This window comes from Triturus cristatus, chromosome 5_2, assembly GCF_964204655.1.
Source record: "Triturus cristatus chromosome 5_2, aTriCri1.1, whole genome shotgun sequence".
NCBI lineage: Eukaryota > Metazoa > Chordata > Amphibia > Caudata > Salamandridae > Triturus > Triturus cristatus.
The window spans coordinates 893,807,789-893,829,111 of NC_140588.1; the positions used below are offsets into that span (position 1 = coordinate 893,807,789).

A 21,323-nucleotide genomic window follows, 5' to 3' on the forward strand; every position below is an offset into this window, starting at 1 on the left:
CGGCACAAAGTTTCACCTTGCTCAGCCGCGTATTCGAACTGCCCGCAATGGTGGCCGATCATTTTCTTACCTAACTCCTATGCTGTGGAACAAATTGCCATCAGAACTTCTATCCATAACAGATCACTCATGTTTCTGTAAGAGGCTGAAAACCTGGCTCTTTTCTCAATACGTTTTTGTTTCCGGTATCCAGGTTACTGTCTGTTTCTCTGTCTTTGCTGCTAGCGCCTTGAGACCTTTTGGTGATTTGTGCACTTTATAGAAATATTTTACATTGACATTGGGCTGTGAACTCAACAACGAAGGACGAGATTTGGCACCTCACTTCCTGGAGAAATGCGCATGTTTGCGCGCTCCAAAAACTCTGAAAAAACTACCATCTTTGCTGATTTTTTAAAATTTCGGGCGTACTTACATTCCCGATTATGCCCAGCGTATCATGCCGTGGTGCAACCTACTTTTACCAAATCGAGCTGGCTGCCAGAACATTCAGCTATCCCGCAATCTTTGCAGGCTGATCTTCTTGCTTCTAAGTACTTATTGACATGTGATAACCATACAAACCTCGTAATCAGAATAGTGCCTGGCGCAGTGGGTTTCACGTACTTGACGTTTAATGAAGGGGACACCGTTCCCATTGCTTACAAGTCGCACATGTACAATTCGTCTGAAATGCATTTTTCCACAGTAGAAAAGGTGTTAACTGCTGTACAGATGGAGATTCGAAAAGAGAGCGTTATCACAAGGAAAACGCATGTTGGTTGACACACCGTATCCTGCCCTTGAAGAAGTGACGAAGGCCAGTGTACCAAATTCTAAAGCTTTGCATCCACGTTGGATACAATGGGCCACTTTTTTGACGTCTCTGGATGTCACATTCATCTTTGATGCCTCATTGCAGACTCAGAAGTATTTGCAGTATGAATTTGTTCATCCAGTTCTTCTGTCCTTGTGCCCACTTGAGGATTACCATTGTATCATTTACACTGACGGTTCGGCACAACCGGCGACAGAATCTAAGCATGCTTATTCAGCGGCCTGCGCAATAGTGGCTGGTACCATTGTGAATGGAGAATTCAAATCTGATGTCGTGCATATGCAGACATTGGGTGATTGTACTGCCCAGTTGGCAGAGCTACGTGCTCTGGTGCTTGCACTGGAGTTTGCTGATCCTCGAGTTACTACTCTTATTGTGAGTGACTCATACTACTGTGTACAGTCTTTTAACGATAATTTATTCTTTTGGTCTCAGAATGAATATCGTGATTCCACAATCAAACATAAAATGCTTTGGGTTCGAGTCGCAGAACTGAAACAATGTCTGCCAGCGAAAACAGCAGTGGCAACATATTAATAGCAGCAGTTACAAGATCCAAAAGTAAGATTGATGATGACATCTTGGCAGCTATTGCTGCCACAGAGAAGGGTGATAATTACCCTTGAGGTTTCCATTCTAAATACTCTTATCATTTAAGTCCTGATAAATTTCCCCATGTGAGAATTAACGACGTTGGTGACAAGTTGATTCCCAACGCGGACCGCAGACTTGCCTTGATAACAGCCACTCACAAAGGTATGGCTTCAGCCCATGCAGGCGTTTCAGCGACTGTCACTATCTTACAACAACATTACTGATGGCGCGGGTTGTATAAACAGACTCATGATTATGTTCTTACTTGTGATATTTGCCAGCAGATTAAACCTTCGACTGCTGCGCGTCCACCTCAAACACAGTTGTACATATCTAGTAAACCACTTGGGTGTGTTTATTTAGATCACTACGGTCCTTTCTCCTCTGATACTGCGTATAAGTACATCTTAGTTGCAGTGGATTTGTGCACACGTTTTCTATGGGTCTGGCCACAAATGAGTGCTGATGCTTGAACTGTCATCAGGGATTTGCGTGCCTTTGTGGGAATTTTTGCATGTGGCAAATACGAACAGGCCTGACATTGCCATCGAGATGCATACAGTTACTAATCCTTTATTGACTCTACCGGCTGGTGGTCCCCTTGAAGATACTGAGTATACCTATCCCACAGATGTGTCGTTGCCTGGTGTGCAATCAAGTGCAGTTGATCAGTCACGTTTTTCATTTGACACTAACTCTACAGTGCCCCATCGAAAAGTTCAATTTTTGCTGTTTGGTTTAAAAGGCATTTTATTTCCCTCTTGGACTTACATTTGGTTGGTGCTCATATCTATTTTTTAGTTCATGTCCATTGGATTTGTGGTTGTCTTATTTCGTCTAGTGAATGGACATTATCTAACCGAAAGATCTGCAATTAGATTAATTGATGGAACTTTGGCACCCCACTCCTCATCACACATCATGAAGAGTGACAAGACTTTTGTTAATATTACTGCCTGGCCTGTGTTAGATGGGATACTATGGGATGCTGTAAAGTTTCAAATTCATGGCCCCACAGAGGTGATTAATGTCCCCAATGTACTTCGTGTTTCTATGGGGGATGTTGTGAAACAAAACATACGCTCTGATGATTGGGATGTTCAAGCAGTAGAGGCTCTTTTTTTCTGATTTGAAATATTATGCTGCTTTTGATGCTGAAGATTTGTATTTAGACTCAGCAAATTATGGAGAGTTGTTGTGCTACCAACACTATGGCAATCATTTCCTGCACAAAGCAAATACATTTATAAATATCAATAATTATACACAATGGGAACATTGTCCAGCTCCCATTGAAGGGAGTTCCAAAACTTTAGTGAAGAAATTTACATATTTTACAGAATTCGGTGTAACTAAACCTGAAGCCTTTTATTTTAAGTTGTCTGCTGGGTCAGCTTCCAAAGTTAGACTTACACATATAAAATTACTGTATTCAAAGTCCTTTATGGATGAATTGGCTATAGGGGCTATGAGCGGTGGAAAAATACCATTGATCTTAAATCTGTTTGGGGTTCTAAAACCTGGCAGGTACAAGGCACTGAGGCTTTGCATCATGCATGCCTTATCCCGAACCATATGTTATTTTTAAATTCTACTATTTTTCAAACCACCTGCTTTGGATTGGCTACTTCTAAAAAGATGAACGCCCCAACTATTCCTGATCTGGGTGCTTATCCTTCCTGGGATAATCACACAGATCTGTCCATGTTTGAATTGCAGTCACTGATTACTATTACATCCTTCAATATTTCCAGCTTAGATCCCCAAGGATGGTTGATAAGGCAAAAAACTTTTGACTCGTGTCAACAATGTTTTCTGGGGCTGAAATCAGGCTACACACAGGTTAGGGTTGACCCCCGGTTTGAATCCTCCCATTCTGTTACTACCTATTCAGTAGGAAAATTATGTCAAAACTTGCTTAAACATCACACCTTGGCATCAGTTAAGCTTCATTTGTCCAAATTAACTGACGATGTAGATTTGAATGATTGTGTTAAGGACACTGTGGGTGGCAGGTCTAAAAGATGGGTATATGTTATTTACAACGAAGTTTGGAAATTGCGTTCTATAATGCAGTTTGCATGGACTTTACGAACATTGAAGGCTGGGAAAGTTCCCTGGGACTACATGAATACATCATCTTTATTCCAACCTTTGAATCTGACAGATAAACAACAGTTCATGTCTATGAAGGATGCGACATATTCACTATTACATATTATAAAGTTGGAACCTTTACCATTCTCTGTGGCCAAATCAAACTCAGCTGTGTGGCCTATCCATGGGTTAATCACGCTACCTTTTCCATTGTTTAAATTCAGCTCATGTATGAAACATTATGCCTTAGGCAGATATGAACCACTAGGTGCCACTTTCCTACATGAAGTTTGGTCACTCCCATTTACATACAGGTGCATGAGAGAAGGTAAAGAGGTTTATTTGAAAGGAGAGGAGTGCACTTCCACACCTGATCACTCAGTAGTTTGTAGGAACATCCAATTGCATGGCGCTTGCAACGTTCACGCCCCGAATTCAGCTCACATTTTGAGGGAAATCCAGGGCCAGCAATTACACCAACATTCACGTTATTAGCTAACGGTAGCTATTTTCTTTGAAATAATGAGGCGAGTTGCGGAATGCTAGCAGGGATTCCGTACATTGTAACTGTCTCCCAACGAGTAGTCTGTTGTAGAAATGTGCTTTTCCCCACCCCCGCATGGGAGACTCCATGTATCCATCTGGCCTTCCATCCCAACCTTGAAAGCAGAGTTCAACAAGATAAGCAGAATAAGGGCTCTATTGTCTCAAAAAGAAGTCGCCCTAACTTCCTCTCATGAAACATTTGTCCTTCACGTAGCTAACACCCGCACCGAGGTGCATGCTCTTTTAAATACTGATCTCCCACTTCATTTCGGTGCTCTGATTCACACTATATTCAATGCCTCGTCAACAACTGGCTTGGCACATTTTTTCAGAGTTGTGGGCTCCGGCCTTGTGACCTCATTCCAAACAATATTTGGTGGGATACCGGCATTTTTTCATTCTAAGTTTTTCCAGCGTCTTTGGCGGGCTTTCATTAATCCTCGCCTTGACTGTTGGTGTGCTGCTGTTGATTTGTTTGCTCAGCAATGGCTGCACGATCTGTGTCACATGACAGTCTGCCCCGTCTGCTCCAACTGCGCATCCGGTGCTTGAATACTATGGAACACTACCGCTGGCCACTTTGAGCGTAGCCTATGGATTGTCCTTCCAGTTCTCATACTTTACTTGCGTGCAACCTGTTTTCCATTGCCTAGATTGTTCATTTGAATGGCCTCTGGATTTGTGCCTGTCAAACATGGCGTCTCCTGCCCCGGATTATGATCCACTGATGAGTCTCTTAGTGGCTCATGAATAAGCCTGTTCTGGTATCGGGATTATGGCCTGTGCAGCTGCGCACGGAATCCTAGGAAATTGGGATATATATGCAGCAGCCCATGACTTCCTGGCACAAAGTTATCTCGAAAAACACGCAAGTTGTCCTCTGATAGTGCTAGAGGCTCCTGTTATCGAAGAACATGTATGTTCCTTTACTTTATTAGATTGGATGGCTGAATCATTTTCTGAAGATTGCAATGACTTCCTTTTGGAGGCTGTTGCGACATACTGTGCCTATACGTTGATGGATTAAATTGGTAGTTGCCCATCTTCCGCACGTTCTGACTCAAATTTTTTTACTTTTTATTTTTTACTCCAGACTGGGCTGTGTATCACCCCTGAGTGATGTTTTTGTTTTTTACTTTTTCCCAACAAACTTTTTGAACTTTCACTACCGATTATACGGATTGGCAATATATGAATTGTGTTCTGTCTCACTCGAACTTGAACTCTGTGTTCCTACATTACTTCCCTATTCTGTTTGTGGTCCGATCAAGGGAGGGTGTAGTGGAGACAGGGTTTTGCCTACACACATTGCTATGTTAACATAAGCGTTTTAGATGTTAACACCATCTTGTCACTTTTCTGCTTTTGCACACGACACTACAGATAGCTGTTATTATAAGTAAAACTGCTTGCTTGCTTTTTCTTCACATGAGAACTATCTGTTTTTCACATCCCTAGACGTGCACTGCGACCTTAGTCTGAACATTGTGTGCAGAAACCGTCAAGGTCAAATAACAATGTATGCTGTTGAATTCAAGTTGATCGAACCACGCTCTAGACACAACAAGCACACAGCTGCAAATATCTGAAACTTGGGTGCCATTAATATTGCATTGCATGCATGGTGCTGGCACTCTTGGAGAAAACCTTTCCAGACACAGAGAGCAGTACTGATCCTGTGATGTGATTCAGCCAAGTTGATCTTTGAGGTATGGGGTTCCCCATTCAAACCTAGAGACCTTCTATTATTATATAAAACTAGCTTATTAGCCAGGGGAGGGTGGCACACAAGGTATTATAGAACCTGTTTCCACTATCTTTATAATTTGATTTCTCCCTTTGTTTTCTATGGAGTCGTAATATTTTTTCTAATCATTTATTTGCTTATGTTAGCCAAAATACTGCATCTTAGAGCACGTAGTTAAAAATAAACATTTTAAACTTTTTCGTGTCTCTGAATTCTCACGTTGTGGACTGATATGAGAATAACAATGAAAAGGTGTTCTTGATTCCCACCATTCCTGAGAGTATTCTAAGTCGCTTGTTCTGGGTTGTCTAATCATTGGTAGCTTCGAGATAGTACAGAGAACAAACGAGACACTGATGCTAGTCGGATAGGGGTTCTAGGTACTGAGGTGAGTTTTTGGTACACCACAATTCACTGAGGTCCTGCTTTCCTGCGCATAGTTTTGCGCATGAGCAGAATCCCCGCAACACTATGGTGGTAGTATCAGCAACCAGTTAACTTGGTTGTCTTCCAGATAGTGAGACTGGGTAGCAGAGGATACAGATCAGCATCTTTGAATGAACCATCTATTTTTTGTTCGAGATAACAGTTCTGGCGTGAGTGTCATTGAGTTTGTTTCACACCTGGAGGTTTCAAATTTAAGGGATCACCATTTTGGGTGAATGGTCATTCAGTCTTTAGTGTTCTTAACGGTTGGTGGATTGCACTAGAATTATGACTGAAAATATACATAGGAATTAGGGTTTGGGGAATTTATTCCTCTTTGAAATATCAAATTGTATTTGGCTTACAACAGTCTTTGTCATTTCACTCAAGATTTGATTATTTTTTTCATTATTTCAGTGGCCCCTGAAGAAGGGATGTTGAGTCCCGAAATGCATTGGGGAGGAAACGACAGTCACTAAAGGAATTTATATTTAAATATGTGAATTATGTACAGCATGTAAACAAATGCTGCTTTTGTAATTTGGAAATATGTCTGTATAATGATAACAATGCAATCCAATGCAAAAAAATGTTTTGAAAAGGAAGGTTATGATGAGAGAATCATGTTATAAACATATTGAAACATTTATGAGTGCGTATCATTTATTTTTATTATACAAGCGTCAAATAAAGTAGAGTATTCTTGTGTATTATCACACATAACATAAGCAGTACACACTGGTTGTTTCAGGTCTCATAGTTCCTGAACTCTTACCCACATGAGGCTTTGTAAATTAACCATCTATGTGAATCTTACATGCAGATGCCGCTCTTGCTCTAAACACAAAAGCAGGAAAGGTTACCAGCAAACTGGTTACCCTCAGAGAAACTGGAAAGTTAAAGAAAGAGTCAGTAATCTTGCACACTGGTATACAGCTTCAAGGGAGAAACAACCCTCGCTGCCACTGATTACTGCTACAACCTACAGTCCCAATTTCGTAGAGATGTTGAAACAGTCATGTCTGGCCTCTCCCACAGCTCTGAGGCTTCCTTTGAATGCTACCAGAAGACAAGTCTTTCTTCTGCCATAGGTCCTGCACAGTCCACTGCTGTCCTCTCCCAACTGGGCACCTGGTTCTCCAATACAACATGCAATGAAGACATTCCCTAGCTTTTGGGTTTCTGAAGCAATCAAATCACGTTTGAACAGCACTTCCAGTGCTTTGAGGAGATACGTTAGTCAACTTCAAAGAAATATGTTAGTAAACTTCAAAGGAAGGCTAGAGAGGATCGTTTACTCTTCAGATGTTTCTTACTGGCCAGGGAGTGCTCTCAGGAGCTGGTGATGGAGTAACACTATTATCCGGTAACAATCTAGTGGTTGTATACCTCACCTGGCCCAGTACCTGAAGAAGGCCTACCAAAACAAAAAATACTCTTTTTCCACCCTTCCCATCTCATTTTACTCTAAACCTTTTAGAGAATTCTATGCAAAATAGCAGAAGGCAGGGTTTCATCACCCTCTGGAGCTCTGAGTCCTTTATGAGATTTAGCCATATGAAATGGACGAACCACATCTGTTACTGATTTTGAAACAACTTTCCCTCCCTCTGTGGGCAAAGAAGAATTCATGAGAACTCTCTGAACAAAAAGCATTCTGTCATTACAGCCCCATTATGATATCTTCATATGAAAGGTTTTAGTATTTGCCCTCACACAACAGTCAATCAATCAATCAGGGAATTGTGAAGTGCGCTACTCACCCGTGAGGGTCTCAAGGCGCTGGGGGAGGGTTGGGTGCAGCTCCGGTCAGTCGAAGAGCCAAGTCTTGAGGGTCTCCCAGAAGATGTGCAGAGTAGAGGCGCATCTGATGTTCATCGGGAGCTTGTTTTAGGGTTTTGCCACGATTTAGGAGAAGGTTCTTCCACCCGTTCTGGCTCTGCAGATGGGCAGGGTTTTGGTAAGGGCGAGGTTGACAGATCGGAGGTTTCTCTTGGGTGCATGGAAGGAGATTCTTTTGTTGAGATATTGGGGTCTGGTGTTGTGGAGGCATTTGTAGGTGTGGGTGAGTATCTTGAAGGTTACTTTCGTCTCAACGGGGAGCCAGTGGAGGTTTTGCAGGTGCTGGGTGATGTGTTCATGTCGCGGGATGCAGAGGACGAATCTGGCTGCGGTGTTCTGTTTGGTCTGGAGCTTGCGTAGCAGGGATTTGTTGATTCCGGTGTAGAGGGTGTTTCTATAGTCCAGTCTGCTGGTTATGAGTAACCCTGGGCATAGTTTGCGAAGTAGCGCTACGCGAAGTGCACTTCGCACTACGCGAGCTACGCGTAGCTTCGTAAACTGCATAGTGCACTGTGCAAGATGCTGTTCGCACTGATTGCACAGTGCCGGATGCTTGTCCGCACTGTGCTATCAGTGCAAACTGAATATTGCACAGTGCAAGCGGTCGTTTTCTGCCGCTCGAGTAGCTTTCTCAACGCGGACTGGTAGTTTCTCATCGCGAGCGGTCGCGAGCATACGCGACCACTCGCAATGAGAAACCTGACCTCCCCGCGTTGAGAAGCTCGCCGGGAGGTTTATTTTCCACGCTCGTGATCAGCAACTTGATGTTGCTGATCGCGAACGAGGAAAAAGTCTTGCCAGGATGTTATTTTGCTTGCTCGCGGTCACCAACTTGACGTTGAGGACCGTGAGCAAGCAAAAAATGACCGCTGCACTACGCTACGCGTGTTTGCACTGTGCTACGTGCTATTTGCATAGTGCGAAGTAGCGCAAACTTCGCAAACTACGTGAGCGTAGCGCAGTGCTTTGCCCAGGCTTAGTTATGAGTGTGTGGGTAACGGTCTTTCTTGATTCGTTGGGGATCCATTTGAAGGTTTTGCAAAAGATGTGGAGGGTGTTGAAGCAGATGGATGCGACGACGTTGATCTATCGGGTCATGGTGAGGGATGAGTCGTGAATGATGCCGGGGTTCCAGGCATGGTCCTTGGGGGTCGGGGGCTGCTGAGGGCAGTGGGCCACCAGGTATTGTCCCATGTAGAAGGGGAGGGTCCGAAGACGAGGACTTCTGTCTTCTCCGAGTTAAGCTTCAGGCAGCTGCTGCTCATCCAGGATGCGACATTCTTCATTCCTTCCTAGAAGCTGAGTCTGGTGGCGAGGGAGTCCTTGGTGAGTGAGAGGATGAGCTGGGTGTTGTCAGCGTAGGATTCTATACTGAGTCCATGCTGTCTGACGATGGCGGCGAGGGGGGCCATGTAGATGTTGAAGAGTGTGGGGCTGAGCGACGATCCTTGGCATACTCCGCAGTTGATATCTGCGGTTTCGGCGAGGAAGGGGCAAAGTCTGACCCTATGTGTTCTGCCAGTGACGAACGAGCAGATCCAGTCGAGGGCGGTTCCCTGAATGCCGGCGTCGTGGACTCTGGTGGTGAGAGTGTAGTGGGAGACAGTGTCGAAGGCTGCAGATAGGTCGAGTAGGATCAGGGCTGCAGTGTGGCCTTGGTCAAGGAAGGTGCGGATGTCGTCTGTAGCGGCGAGTAGGGCGGTCTCAGTGCTGTGGTTGCTGCAGAATCCAGATTGGGAGGGGTCGAGGATGGAGTTCTCTTCAATGAATTTGGTTAGTTGAATGTTGACGATCTCCTCAGTGACTTTGGCCGCGAAAGGGAGGAGAGAGATGGGTCAGTAGTTCTTGAGGTCCATCGGGTCTGTTGAGGGCTTCTTGAGGGGGGGTTTGATTTCTGTGCGTTTCCAGTCATCCGTGATTGTGCCGGCTTAGAAGGTTGCGTTGATGGTGAAGTCTCCCTAACTTTAGAAATTGATCTATTTTTTCCTAGGAGCACACCACTTCACACCCACTTGGAAAGTCAAGTACTGCCACTAGAAGAGAGGAGAAGCCAGCAGAACTGTGTTACCCCTACTGGAGTCTAAAAAGGACAAAGTGTATTGTTTAAAAGTACCTTTCAAGATCAGATATCCCACATTTACTTTCAGCACTGAAATAGGTTTATTATTGAAAGGAAACGCTGGCTAGGGAAAGAACAAAAAAATATCAAAAGTACAAGTAAATGAATTTAACCTGCAATGGGCTGGCAGTGATCATTCCACTCTGTGAACTAAGTATACTGACACTGACTCTCAAAGTCAGTCTGTGTCATTAATTATGTCTGTCCTGATGATGATCTTAAAAGTGGTTTACAGGGTTAAAACCTAATTGTGGCAGACAGGATTTGTCTTGACTTATTTGTTGTAGGCTATAGCAGTGGGAACATAAAATATTAATTTCCAGGACTGTGGCTGTCTGTTGTATATGCACACTCAAATAACGCTAACGTTTTCACTCTGTGATCACTTGTGACACAGTACTCTCTTTCTACTGTTATCAGATTTGTTTCTGTTTATTGCCTTCAATATTTGTGTCCATTGGCTGGTCTTTCCTTCTTAATCGTAACAATTGATTGTGCTGAGTAATGTTTCTGCTCACAATGCTAATCGAATTTCCTGTTGAAATGAGACCATAGAGTACCAATGTGCTGAATTTGCAGGTTCCTATTGCCATATTGGATTGTTCTTGCTTCCATTACTACTGGTCACTTTTCAGGCCAACTGTTATGCTTCAAAGACAAGACACCTGAAATGATCCTAGGAGAGAAGGAAAAACTCAGGTCACATACAACCACAATATAATGTTTCTTTCTGAAGGTGCCCTATCTAGGATAATCAGACACACAAACAGCATGTTCTGGGAGCGGGGGATTTAATTTGTCCTTGGTAGGAGCAACTAGTCCAGATTTAGGTGTGTCTTAGGGAGAGAGAGTGATAAGGGAAGGAAATACAATTTCTAAGATGCTGGTTTTGTGTATCAAAACAGATTCCATGCTAGCTTTTGACAGAACCTTTATTTCTGAAGAAGAAACTGGGTCCTTTTGATGACATTCTTTGGTGGCAAAAGATCAAAATTGTGATTTAAATCACAAATAGATTTTGGCTAATTTAAGACTACTTTCACTCTTTATATTGCCTCTACTGGAACATTTATATATGCCTCACAATGGATGTGAAGAGATATTGTTTCCTGCTTTGAATGTCCAGGGTTGGAAAGCTGCTCCAAGGACAATGAAAGCTAGCCTCTAGCTAGCCTCTAAGAACATAGGGGTAAGGGGCCTACAAACATATTTCCCCATAGGAGTTAATAAAAGAACATCTACACTCAATGGGGAATATTTTTGTAAATGATATTTAGCATTGAATACTTACATCAGAATATTTATGGATATGATATTCTGAAATACAAATGATTTGGAAGAGTCAGATTTATAGTTTCCACAAAGCCCACTGTGGAATAACGGGGGTGAGAAGGACTACAGATGACGCTATGACTCCTATTTGATGTTTAGTGTCTCAAATAACTTCAAACGTTATTGCTTTGATTCACCAATGTGGAATAGCTGAGATTAGAGGTAGTTAGACCAGCACTGGAAACTCCTTGAGACTGCAAGCTAAGAACTTAATGACTTGTTTCTAACTGTACACAGAAGAAGTGCAGCCTTTGTACACCACTAATGGCACTGCCAAAGTGTTGTCATAGTACAAGACTATAGAGTGATGTGTCTAAACATTTCTAAAAGGGTATAATATGTATGTAAATATTATATGAACAGTTTTCTTAAAACATTGTATTCCTCAGGCATTTCATGAACTTCAATACAAAAAACAAAGTGGAAGAAAACCCCCTTTTACTTTGCAGGACAAAAGGGCACAAAAAACACAATTATTGACAGAAAAGTCTTACAAAAATGTTTTGTGCAAAAAATGTGATGTAAAACGTGTTTTATTCCATAAAAGCTCTTCTGCAACCAAAGTTTGGAGAAAGTCACCAAACTAGGCCAAGAGTGAACCTTGACACATAAGCTGAAATTTGAGGACAAGTTTGATACATGGACTACCCAATTTAAATACCTGAACACGGTTAGAGTTATAAACCTCTCCTCAGACACTGTACTCCTGACAGGAAGACATTAGGACTTATTCATGAGGTCATGCAATTGAGTGGAAGTATCAGGAAACCAAACAAAATCTGTACTTGAACATCGGAGATGGCAACGTCTTTCCTATTGATATAGGTATATTCTATGGAAAGTGAGACCAGATAAATATTCAAAATTGATTCTCAAGAATACATTTTAATTCTAGTTTGTAACAATTTTGTGAATAAAAGTTTCTTCTATGTTTTTGGAACAGAGCTGGTTTGTAAATTTATAAATTAAAGATTTACCTGTTAAAGGCAATTGCGCCAATTAAGAATGGGATATTAACATTACACTGGACCAAGAATTGCAAGGTGGAAAGACAATTTTAACTCTTGTAGGAGAATGAGAAGTTGGTGCAACATAAACTTGGCAACAAGGTAGTAGGGCCATAATAATGGGACCATTTGAGTCACCGTCAATTGATAATTTGATTATGTCACCAATTGGTTTGGTTCCTAAAAATATGAAAACGGAATATAGGCTGATTTATCATCAATCATGGCTTAAGGGTAGATCTAATTATGATTACATTGATCAAAAAGATTGTTCAGTAGTATACACAAGTATGAATGAAGCAGTACGTATGAAAAGAGTTTGTGGGACAGGAGCGAAAATGGCAAAAGTAGACATTAAATAACTTTGCAGGCTCTTACCAATTCATCTACATGACATGTTAGTTATTGTGCAATTTCATGGACAGTGCTACATTGGCAGAGTAATGTCCATGAGTTGTGCAGTAGCTTGTATAGCCATGGAAAAATTTAGCAAACTTTTGGAATAGACAGTGACAAAGTTACCGAGGTCAGAGCATGTTTTGCACTACCATGATAATTTCCTCATGATAATGAACGGTGACCACACAGATGAATGTTTAAGGCTGTTTAAAATGTCTAGGGAAGTGACTGGTCATTTGGGAATACCACTAACCGAAGAAAAGACAGAGAGAGCCAATAATTGTTTGACATTCTTAACCATTGAACTGGATTTGGTAGCTATGGAGTCACGCTTACAGTGGTTGCTAAAAGATGCATTAACTAAGAGCAAATGTGAACTGCATCTAATTTAACAGCTATTAGGATATCTCAATTATTCATATAGAGTAGTAGCTCCAGACAGAGCTTTTAACAGGAACTTGGCTTTTGCAATGAGAGTGGTTTCTAGACCTCATCATAGGGTTCGCTAATAGAGTGAGGGAGGGTTTATGGATGTCAAAACACTTTTAGACAACATATAATAGGGTGATTGTGGCACCTTGATGACCAGCTTGACTCGACCCCTGAGATATTTTATAACACATCTGGAAAAGAGATGTTTAGGCTGTATTGAAAATGGTGTGCTGAAATAGACCGAGAAATTGGAGGAAAGAGCATTGAATTTCTGGAAGTTTTTCCAGGATTGGTGGCAGGTACATTTTGGGGCAAAAAGCTGTCAAGAAAAAAAAGTGTTATTTTGTATAGACAAGGAATCAATAGCACAGGCCATGAATTGACATCCTACAGAACATAGGCTTGTCCTTCATTTGTTAAGAGATATGTCCTGCTGTGTTTGCAAAATAACATTTGGCTCAGAGTGAAATATATTATGGGGTTACAAAACCAGATGCTCTGTCTCACTCACTATGGCAGAGTTTCAGTGGTTAGGTCCAGGAGCAGATATCAAGGCAACAGCAGTCACAGAAGAGCTGTGGGAACTTGGTTAAGAGTGAGAAGCCTGTTGGGGAAGTCATTACCAGAGTCAACCTGGAACCATAGACCAGCATGGCTTGAAATTGTGCAATCTCGAGCAAGGTGCAATGACAGAGATCAGTTGGGGTTAAGACTAAGACAAGAAGACACAGTTCAATATGTGGTAGAACTAATTGATAGAGGGTGCTCTGCAGTTAACAGACCTAGGAAAATAGCAGGCATTCCTCTTTATGGCATATGCTTTAAGGGTTATGAACTGGTGAAAAGAGAATTGGTACAGAGGATTTTGGAAGTTTGGGCAAGAGAGAAAGAATCAAAAGATAAATGGAAAACCATAATGGAATGGATACTGGAGGTGGTGGTAGTTCCTGTGAGACATGCATACTCATCTGTTTAGGAACACTTTTAGTTCCATTCAGTTTTCACTTAGATCTTTTTTGGGCCTTAAGAGAAAGTTCATTCACAAGCCGAAAAGGGAAGATGTATAGATACACAGCAGGGAGCTATGGCTAATTTTAAGAAGTCCTGGGGAGGGGCAGGGGGACAACAGAAGCACCACCTCATTTAAGGGGTACTTCTTGTTGCAGTCAAAAAGTCACCAAGGGTGAAATTTGGGGTATCATGGAAGAGTCCGAGGAAGGTTAAGAGTCAAGGAGTGAACAGAAGGATGACAGGCTTGGCCAAGGGCGGCCAAATCTGCCTGGTGTGAAGATCAGATGGTGCCAGGAGAAGCTACAGAACAGCCTCAGGGAGTCGCACAGATGGATATGGCACAGAATAGGAGAACCAGGGAAATTTAAAGGGGAGGTAGATTGGGTTAGTTTTTTTATTGTTTAGCTTACTGCTTAAGGCATGTTAGTCTGTACAGCAAGAAGCCAAGGGATGTTGCTGGCACGCCCAGATTGCTCCCAATAAAGGGACCTTTTTACACCTAAAGAGCGCCTGAGATTGCTTTCTTCTGTAATAAATGTAGTGCTGATTGTTATTTAATTTAGGTAATAGTCAAAATCCACTGAACCAATTACCATTTGTTATAGGATTATTTCTGATTTGCAATATTCGAAACATTGTTGAAATGTTGACAAGGTATGGAAGGTGTTCCACACACCACCCAATAATCATTAGAGATGTCTCTTTTAGCTTTTAGTTGCTGGAGTGGAGAAGCCAGATTGACAGTGTTTCTCAGAATCCTTCTTAATAAGGTGAAAAATGAATAGTAGTAATGACAACACTGGTGCAGACAATTCCGTCTTGTGCCTAAGGTATGCTCAACATCGGGCTTGGTCTGTCACTTGAAATACCAAAATAGTTAACTGATTTCAAGCTTTTGAGCTAGAATAAATACTCAGTGAGTTGACCACTAACTCTTGAAACATGCTGTAACGTATAGCTCCCAATTTCAAATTTCCACAATGATACCTCGTCATTTTATTGTTCTGAGGCTGGAAAACTGACCACCATTAAATTGGGCAATAGCTACTTTGGACATTTGCATGACTTTTAAACGGCAGAAATGTGGAAAAAAGTAATATACAAAAAACAAGTTAAAATAATAAAGTAGATGTTTTGTTACACTAGACAACTTTATGACCACACACTTGTTTTCATTGGTGTATACATTCTTTGATGATGAAAATCCAGAACTACTAAGGATTAAAACTATCACATATTTATTGTAATTGTTGTCATGCTTTACCTTGTACCAAACGACATCAGTCTCCTGCGTGGGTGATTTGTAGTCCTCGATATCGGGGCAGGTTATCTCTTTTCTTTTAGTGACCTCAGACTTTTCTATGTAGCGTATTCGACTGTTGTAACAGAGCCCAGAGTCATTCTCCGCCACTGTCAGGGACATGGACACCTTCATGCAATATGTTGAATTTCTGCAACAATAAAGCACAGCTTGGTGTTGACAACTAAGCTGTTATAGTGTGTGTTACCAGCAGTTATGGATGTTGTCATTAAGCATCCAAAGAGAAACAGTTGAAGTATTCAGGCAGAAGCACTGAAAGGTGTACCAGTTCACCTTTGCTGCTTTATGTGGGCAATAATGCTGAACAGAAAGCTTTATATAGCACACAATGTGCATTTGAAGGAGAAAGGTGGCTGTTTAGTAGAGTTGCTCTTTGACAGGGATTTTCATCAGCTATATGCAAATGCACATTAACAAACATACTGAAAAATGCAAATATAAAAACACAGGAGAAGCTTAAAAAAGAAATTGGAAACACACGCTTCACAGATCATGGACACACAAGGAAATATGTGCTTTTTTCAGTTATACAGGAAAGGATTCTCATCCTATTAAGACGCATGCGCAGAAAGGCCTGCCAATCTTGCAATGGGCTTTTGTATTGTAAAAAAACACCCACGGCGAGAAGGTGCTCAGCACTTATATGGTCATCATGATGATGCACAAGCGTGTACTGTAACACACAAGCATGCAGGCATCATGACTCAAGCATGTGTGGTGGCACATGGCAATTGTTTTTAATTTACCATTCTAGCATGGCGCTGCCTATGTTAGAGCAGCAAATAAAACAAATTAAAAATACTGAAAAGCCAGTGAGAGGAAACAAGTGGACCCGTAGCACTTTGTAGCTGCAGGTCAGTTGAAAAATAAATAAATACAAAAATTTAAATATTTAAATTAGTGAGCGGGACAGGGAATATCTGGGTAGGAAAAAGAGCATGCAGTGGGAAGATGTCAAAGTAACAAGCAGGGGTGAGAGAAATTACATACTCTCCCATTAAATGCATACTGAAAAAAACTAGAAAGATGAGTAACCTCAAGTTCGCATTGGAAGGATGCAGCTCATCCAGTCATAAGACTGTGAGACCAAAATGCTTATGGGCGGGACAAACACAGGAATAAGGAGGAAAACAATTGAATCACAAGCACGTGACTAAGATAGACAACACAGCCAACCGATCATGTACAAGTCTCCCTCTAAGTATATCATGTATTGAAAAAAGGTCTGCCAACATACAGCTGAAGCTGTCTGTAGCAGAGACTTCAAAATAAAAAGGTATCCACATTACAGAAAAGGTATTCAATGTAATGTGTTCCTCCTACTTGGACACTGCCAAATGCCCTTCCTGCCTAATGCAGCAGTATGAATAACAAGGGGACCCGATATGGGTAGCTTTGGACCCCGGGTAATTACGTATTTTTAAAGAACAAGGGTCCTTAGCTTAAACATAAATGATGTAACTGTATCAACATAGACTTAGATAAGACCTATGCACATTCTTCCAGTGTCCAGCCGGACAGGGGAACATTTATTTAGAAAATTACAAAAGGTTTAAACAGGATGAGAAAACACGATGGAATGAAACAAGAGCACAAACCTGTACCGAGTTTTAACAAAGGAAATGAAAAGAAGAAAAGAATAGCAGGCAAAAACTTTGGGAGCAAAAAGGGAGGCTTACAATACAATAAAGAACTCAAGTAAGCTCAGACCAACAGAGACCACAATACATTTTTCACAATGGATAAATTGTGGTACTGTTATGAAAAGTCGACGTTTCGATCCCTTGCTCCTAATACAGTGGGATCATCCTCAGGACTACAAATGAAATTATACCTGATGCAGGTATAATGTGACATAGGGCTTTATAACGTGACGCAACTCCCTAGATGCATCACGTTGTAATGTGTTGCAACGTGGTGCATTGTTTACGATGCCTCTGCGTCAGAAAAGTGATGCAACGGCGGTGTAAAAGTGTTGCAAGGGGCTTTTAAATATGCCCCAAGGCACTTTACCATCTTCTTCATAAATACGATCATGAATAGGATTTAGATACTGTCTCAAAGTGGATTCTTATGAGTTTGCCGGTCCGATGGACCACCAAACTCGCGATGGTGGTGCAGCTACCACCGCACCAGTGGTCTGTCGGCCCTATTACAAGTAGGGTGGTCAGACCGTCATGGGGTCACTGCTGCGTGTCAGAGAAAGCATCTTTTGAAGTATCCCTGATGTAGAAACCTCCTCTGTTGGTCCACAAGGCTGCTGAGGCTTTTTACAGAGCTTGGCAGTTTACTGATTATCTTCAGGGGTGTGTCACAGCACATGGGTAATTTGTTGTAGCACTCCATCTGTTCACCTCCAGGAAGAGCCAGTGCCCCAGAGAACAGGTCCAGCCCATTGGCACCATAGCACCATTTGGGAAAACTGTCCCAGAAGAGGGAGAACAGATTGGATGGTTTCCTATGCCTTAGGGGAGGTCCTATGTGAGGAACTGGCCATTTTGGCTCCAGTGAGCACAGCTGCCTTCCACCATACTAAGGAATTAGGCACAAGAAGGAGAAGAGAGGTGGAACGCATTGGAGTGGGGAGCACACAACACCAAGACTGCCCAACACAGTCACCATTGAAGTAAAAGACAGCTGCCTCCTGTCCTTTCACACAAAGTTGTCAGTCGGTTGGGGATCCAGCCAGGCCACACATGCTTGGGCTCTGTCATGGCCCTTGTGCTCACATACCTGTGTGCCCCACAGGGAACTGTGGGGCCGATTCACAGAACTAATCTGAGATAAAATCCTCAATTTACTACTTTTGGTATTCACAGAAGGCATTTAGTAGTAGTAAGGTTAGGACTCCTAACTTTACTACTATTACTAAACTGAGATAAAACCCTAAACCTACTACTTTTGGTATTCACAGAAGGCATTTAGTAGTAGTAGTAAAGTTAGGACTCCTACGTTTACTACTACCAAATGCCTTTTGTGAATACCGAAAGTTGTAAAGTTAGGATTTTGTCTCAGTTTAGTAGTAGTAAAGTTAGGAGTCTTAACTTTACTACTAATAAATGCCTTCTGTGAATACCAAAAGTAGTAAGTTTAGGATTTTATCTCAAATTAGTTCTGTGAATCGGCCCCAGAGAGTCTAAAACAAATGCTGACTGCAGTGGCATCAAAGGACTTGCTTCTGGCCCAATGGAGCCCAAGCAGGAAGGCAGGGACACTACCAGTGAAGTGTGTGTTTTCTCTGGGGGCTGCTAGTAATGCAGCAGACTTTTACTTGCCTTGGCCCTTCCAGGTACTTGAATCCAGAAACCCAGGAGAGTTTATGGAGTCTTTAGGCACTCCTGAAGCTGGTGCTTTTATGGCTTTGAGATGCAGAACTGTCATTTCTTGGCCTCGTTTTTCAGCAAGTGTACATTTATAAAATACTCATACACTATTGAATACTGAGCAGTGGAGCCTTTATTGACCATTTCACTGCTAACAGTAAATCACATAATATTGACTGTGAATGAAAGATGATACTGTCATGCACAATTCTCAGGTTGAATGCATCATGTATTGAGTTCATACCATGCTTTGATTAATGTGATGACATCCTGACAAAGCCAGAAGGCTTGACTGAGATTAACTGCTCCTGCTATGTTGTATTGTGGTTTCAGATTTCATACCTTGCTGGAGGGTAGACCCTTAGATGTGCCACCAGTGCAGGATACATTTAGGGGGTTACCTGATCTATATGACCTGGTTTTAGTGTGCACCCCCTGGTTGGTTGTGAGGGTCTTTTTAGTGTTTCACCACAGGCATTTGAACCTGCCATTCTGAATATATCTGGATTTGTTTGTGCAGTTTATAGTAGTGAGTGTTAAAAAGTGCTTTTCCTTTTCATAAGAAAAAGCATTGACTGGACAGTATTTTATAAAGTATTGTTTGTTGCACCGATGAGTGCTGAGTCTCTAGCACTCAGCCTCATCAGAGTGAGGCTTGGACTGTTCTGCCTCACTGTCCTGAGAGTAAAGTTCATAAAAGGGTACTTGTTTACCAGTTAAGGATTTTGCAGTTCGTTTCCACCAGGACACGAGCGGCAAAAGACCCAAGTTCTTATAATTAGGGCCAGTACTCCCTGTTTGCACTGACCTCTCCAACTCCTGAATCGATCTCTCTTTCTCTTTTTCAATCTTTCTCCTACTTTCTCTCTCGCTCTCTCTAATTATGTATATATCCAAACAATGCCCTTTTAGTGCTGCATAAATTAAGCAAACAGGAAAAGGGAAGCCTGGGTGGCTCCCAAGGCTTAGGTGGAGAGCATCTCCTTTATATCTGCAATGCTACCCTCAGTCTAAATCTGCTCACCTCAAATGTCTGTTTTTCTGGTAGAGTTGTTAAGCATTGGATTAGCAGAGTGCCATTTATGCTGAGCTAGTAAAGTTACAAAACCCTTTGTGCAGCACAGTGTCTTTAAGCACAGGATCTGTGCTCTCAACCTAAAACATGAGAACCCATGGTTTATTTTCTCTTTATACATACAGTGAGAGAGAGAGGGTTATATATTACATTGAGAATATATATAGTCTGCACATAATTTATATTATGCTCATTTGAAATATTATTTTACAAGATGTTGCAAATAGCTACTAAGGCTATCTACTTTCCTGGATAGGAGTTAGTGTTAGTCACATCATTACTAGCATTTCCTCGGAGAGGTAATTTCCACTGGAGTCTGTAAAGCACAATTTGCAATACTCAGAGCTCAGCATCATTTGAAATAGCAGTTTCAGCGTTTGGGCTGCGTATGTCTAAAGGATACTTTTCTATCCCCATATCGTGAAATTGATCGTGGGCTTCTTTAAAATTACTTTTCTAAATGCATCCGCTATTTGTTTATCCGCATCTTTACTTCATAAAGAATGTACGTTTTATACAGACCGAAAGGTCTTTGAATAAGCTGTTTTCCTTGTTTTTCACCTGCATCTAAAATTCAGGAATCTTTCTCCATAGACGTGATTTTACAATCGAAACGTTTCGTTCAATTTTTGCAGCCAATTTTTAGTCCCTGCCATAAGCACGATTGGAGTGATTTTATTAAATGGATTCAGCACTGTGGAAGTCTTAATTGTATTTCTGACTTGGCCTCTGCCATTCCACACATAAAACAAATATTAAATAAATAATAACCGTTTATTAAGCAATTACAAAATGTAACCCAGTCACACCCTCTGCCAAATAATTGTTTGTTGTGTAGTATTGTTAGTTGTTACTGCCCGCTGACATTTTCGGATAGTCTAACTCTGAGTGCAGCCCAGACCTGATGAAAAAACGGCTTGGGGCCTCCCACTCTGTCACAAAGGTTCATATTGATCAACTGTGCCAAATGTGTTTCCTAAAAGGACAAATTATAGGACTGCTGCTGATTCCGTAGCAATTCTACCAAATCTATCAATATTATAACAGATCTACTGTTGCCATTTCTGCTAAAAATACATAATTGGAAAAAACGCATTTTTTTTTTTAAACAAAAAATAAACTACACCCATTCATAAGATACATCTGTACAAAATTGGAATATTAGTTGAACAGGATGAGAATCCACTTCGATCAATAATCACAATCCTTGTCAGGGAGAACCACTCTAAATAAAC

The 21,323-nt window shown here is 41.6% G+C and overlaps 1 protein-coding gene across 1 annotated transcript in view; it reads right to left on the minus strand.

Annotated features, from left to right (window-relative positions):
* Nucleotides 1–21,323, minus strand: part of IL1RAPL2 (interleukin 1 receptor accessory protein like 2) — a 1,350,034-nt gene that overhangs the window by 1,162,342 nt on the left and 166,369 nt on the right. The window contains exon 2 of the mRNA XM_085606684.1: nt 15,634–15,820. Coding sequence (XP_085462810.1) covers nt 15,634–15,820 — 187 coding nt within the window. The remainder of the gene's footprint in view (nt 1–15,633; nt 15,821–21,323) is intronic.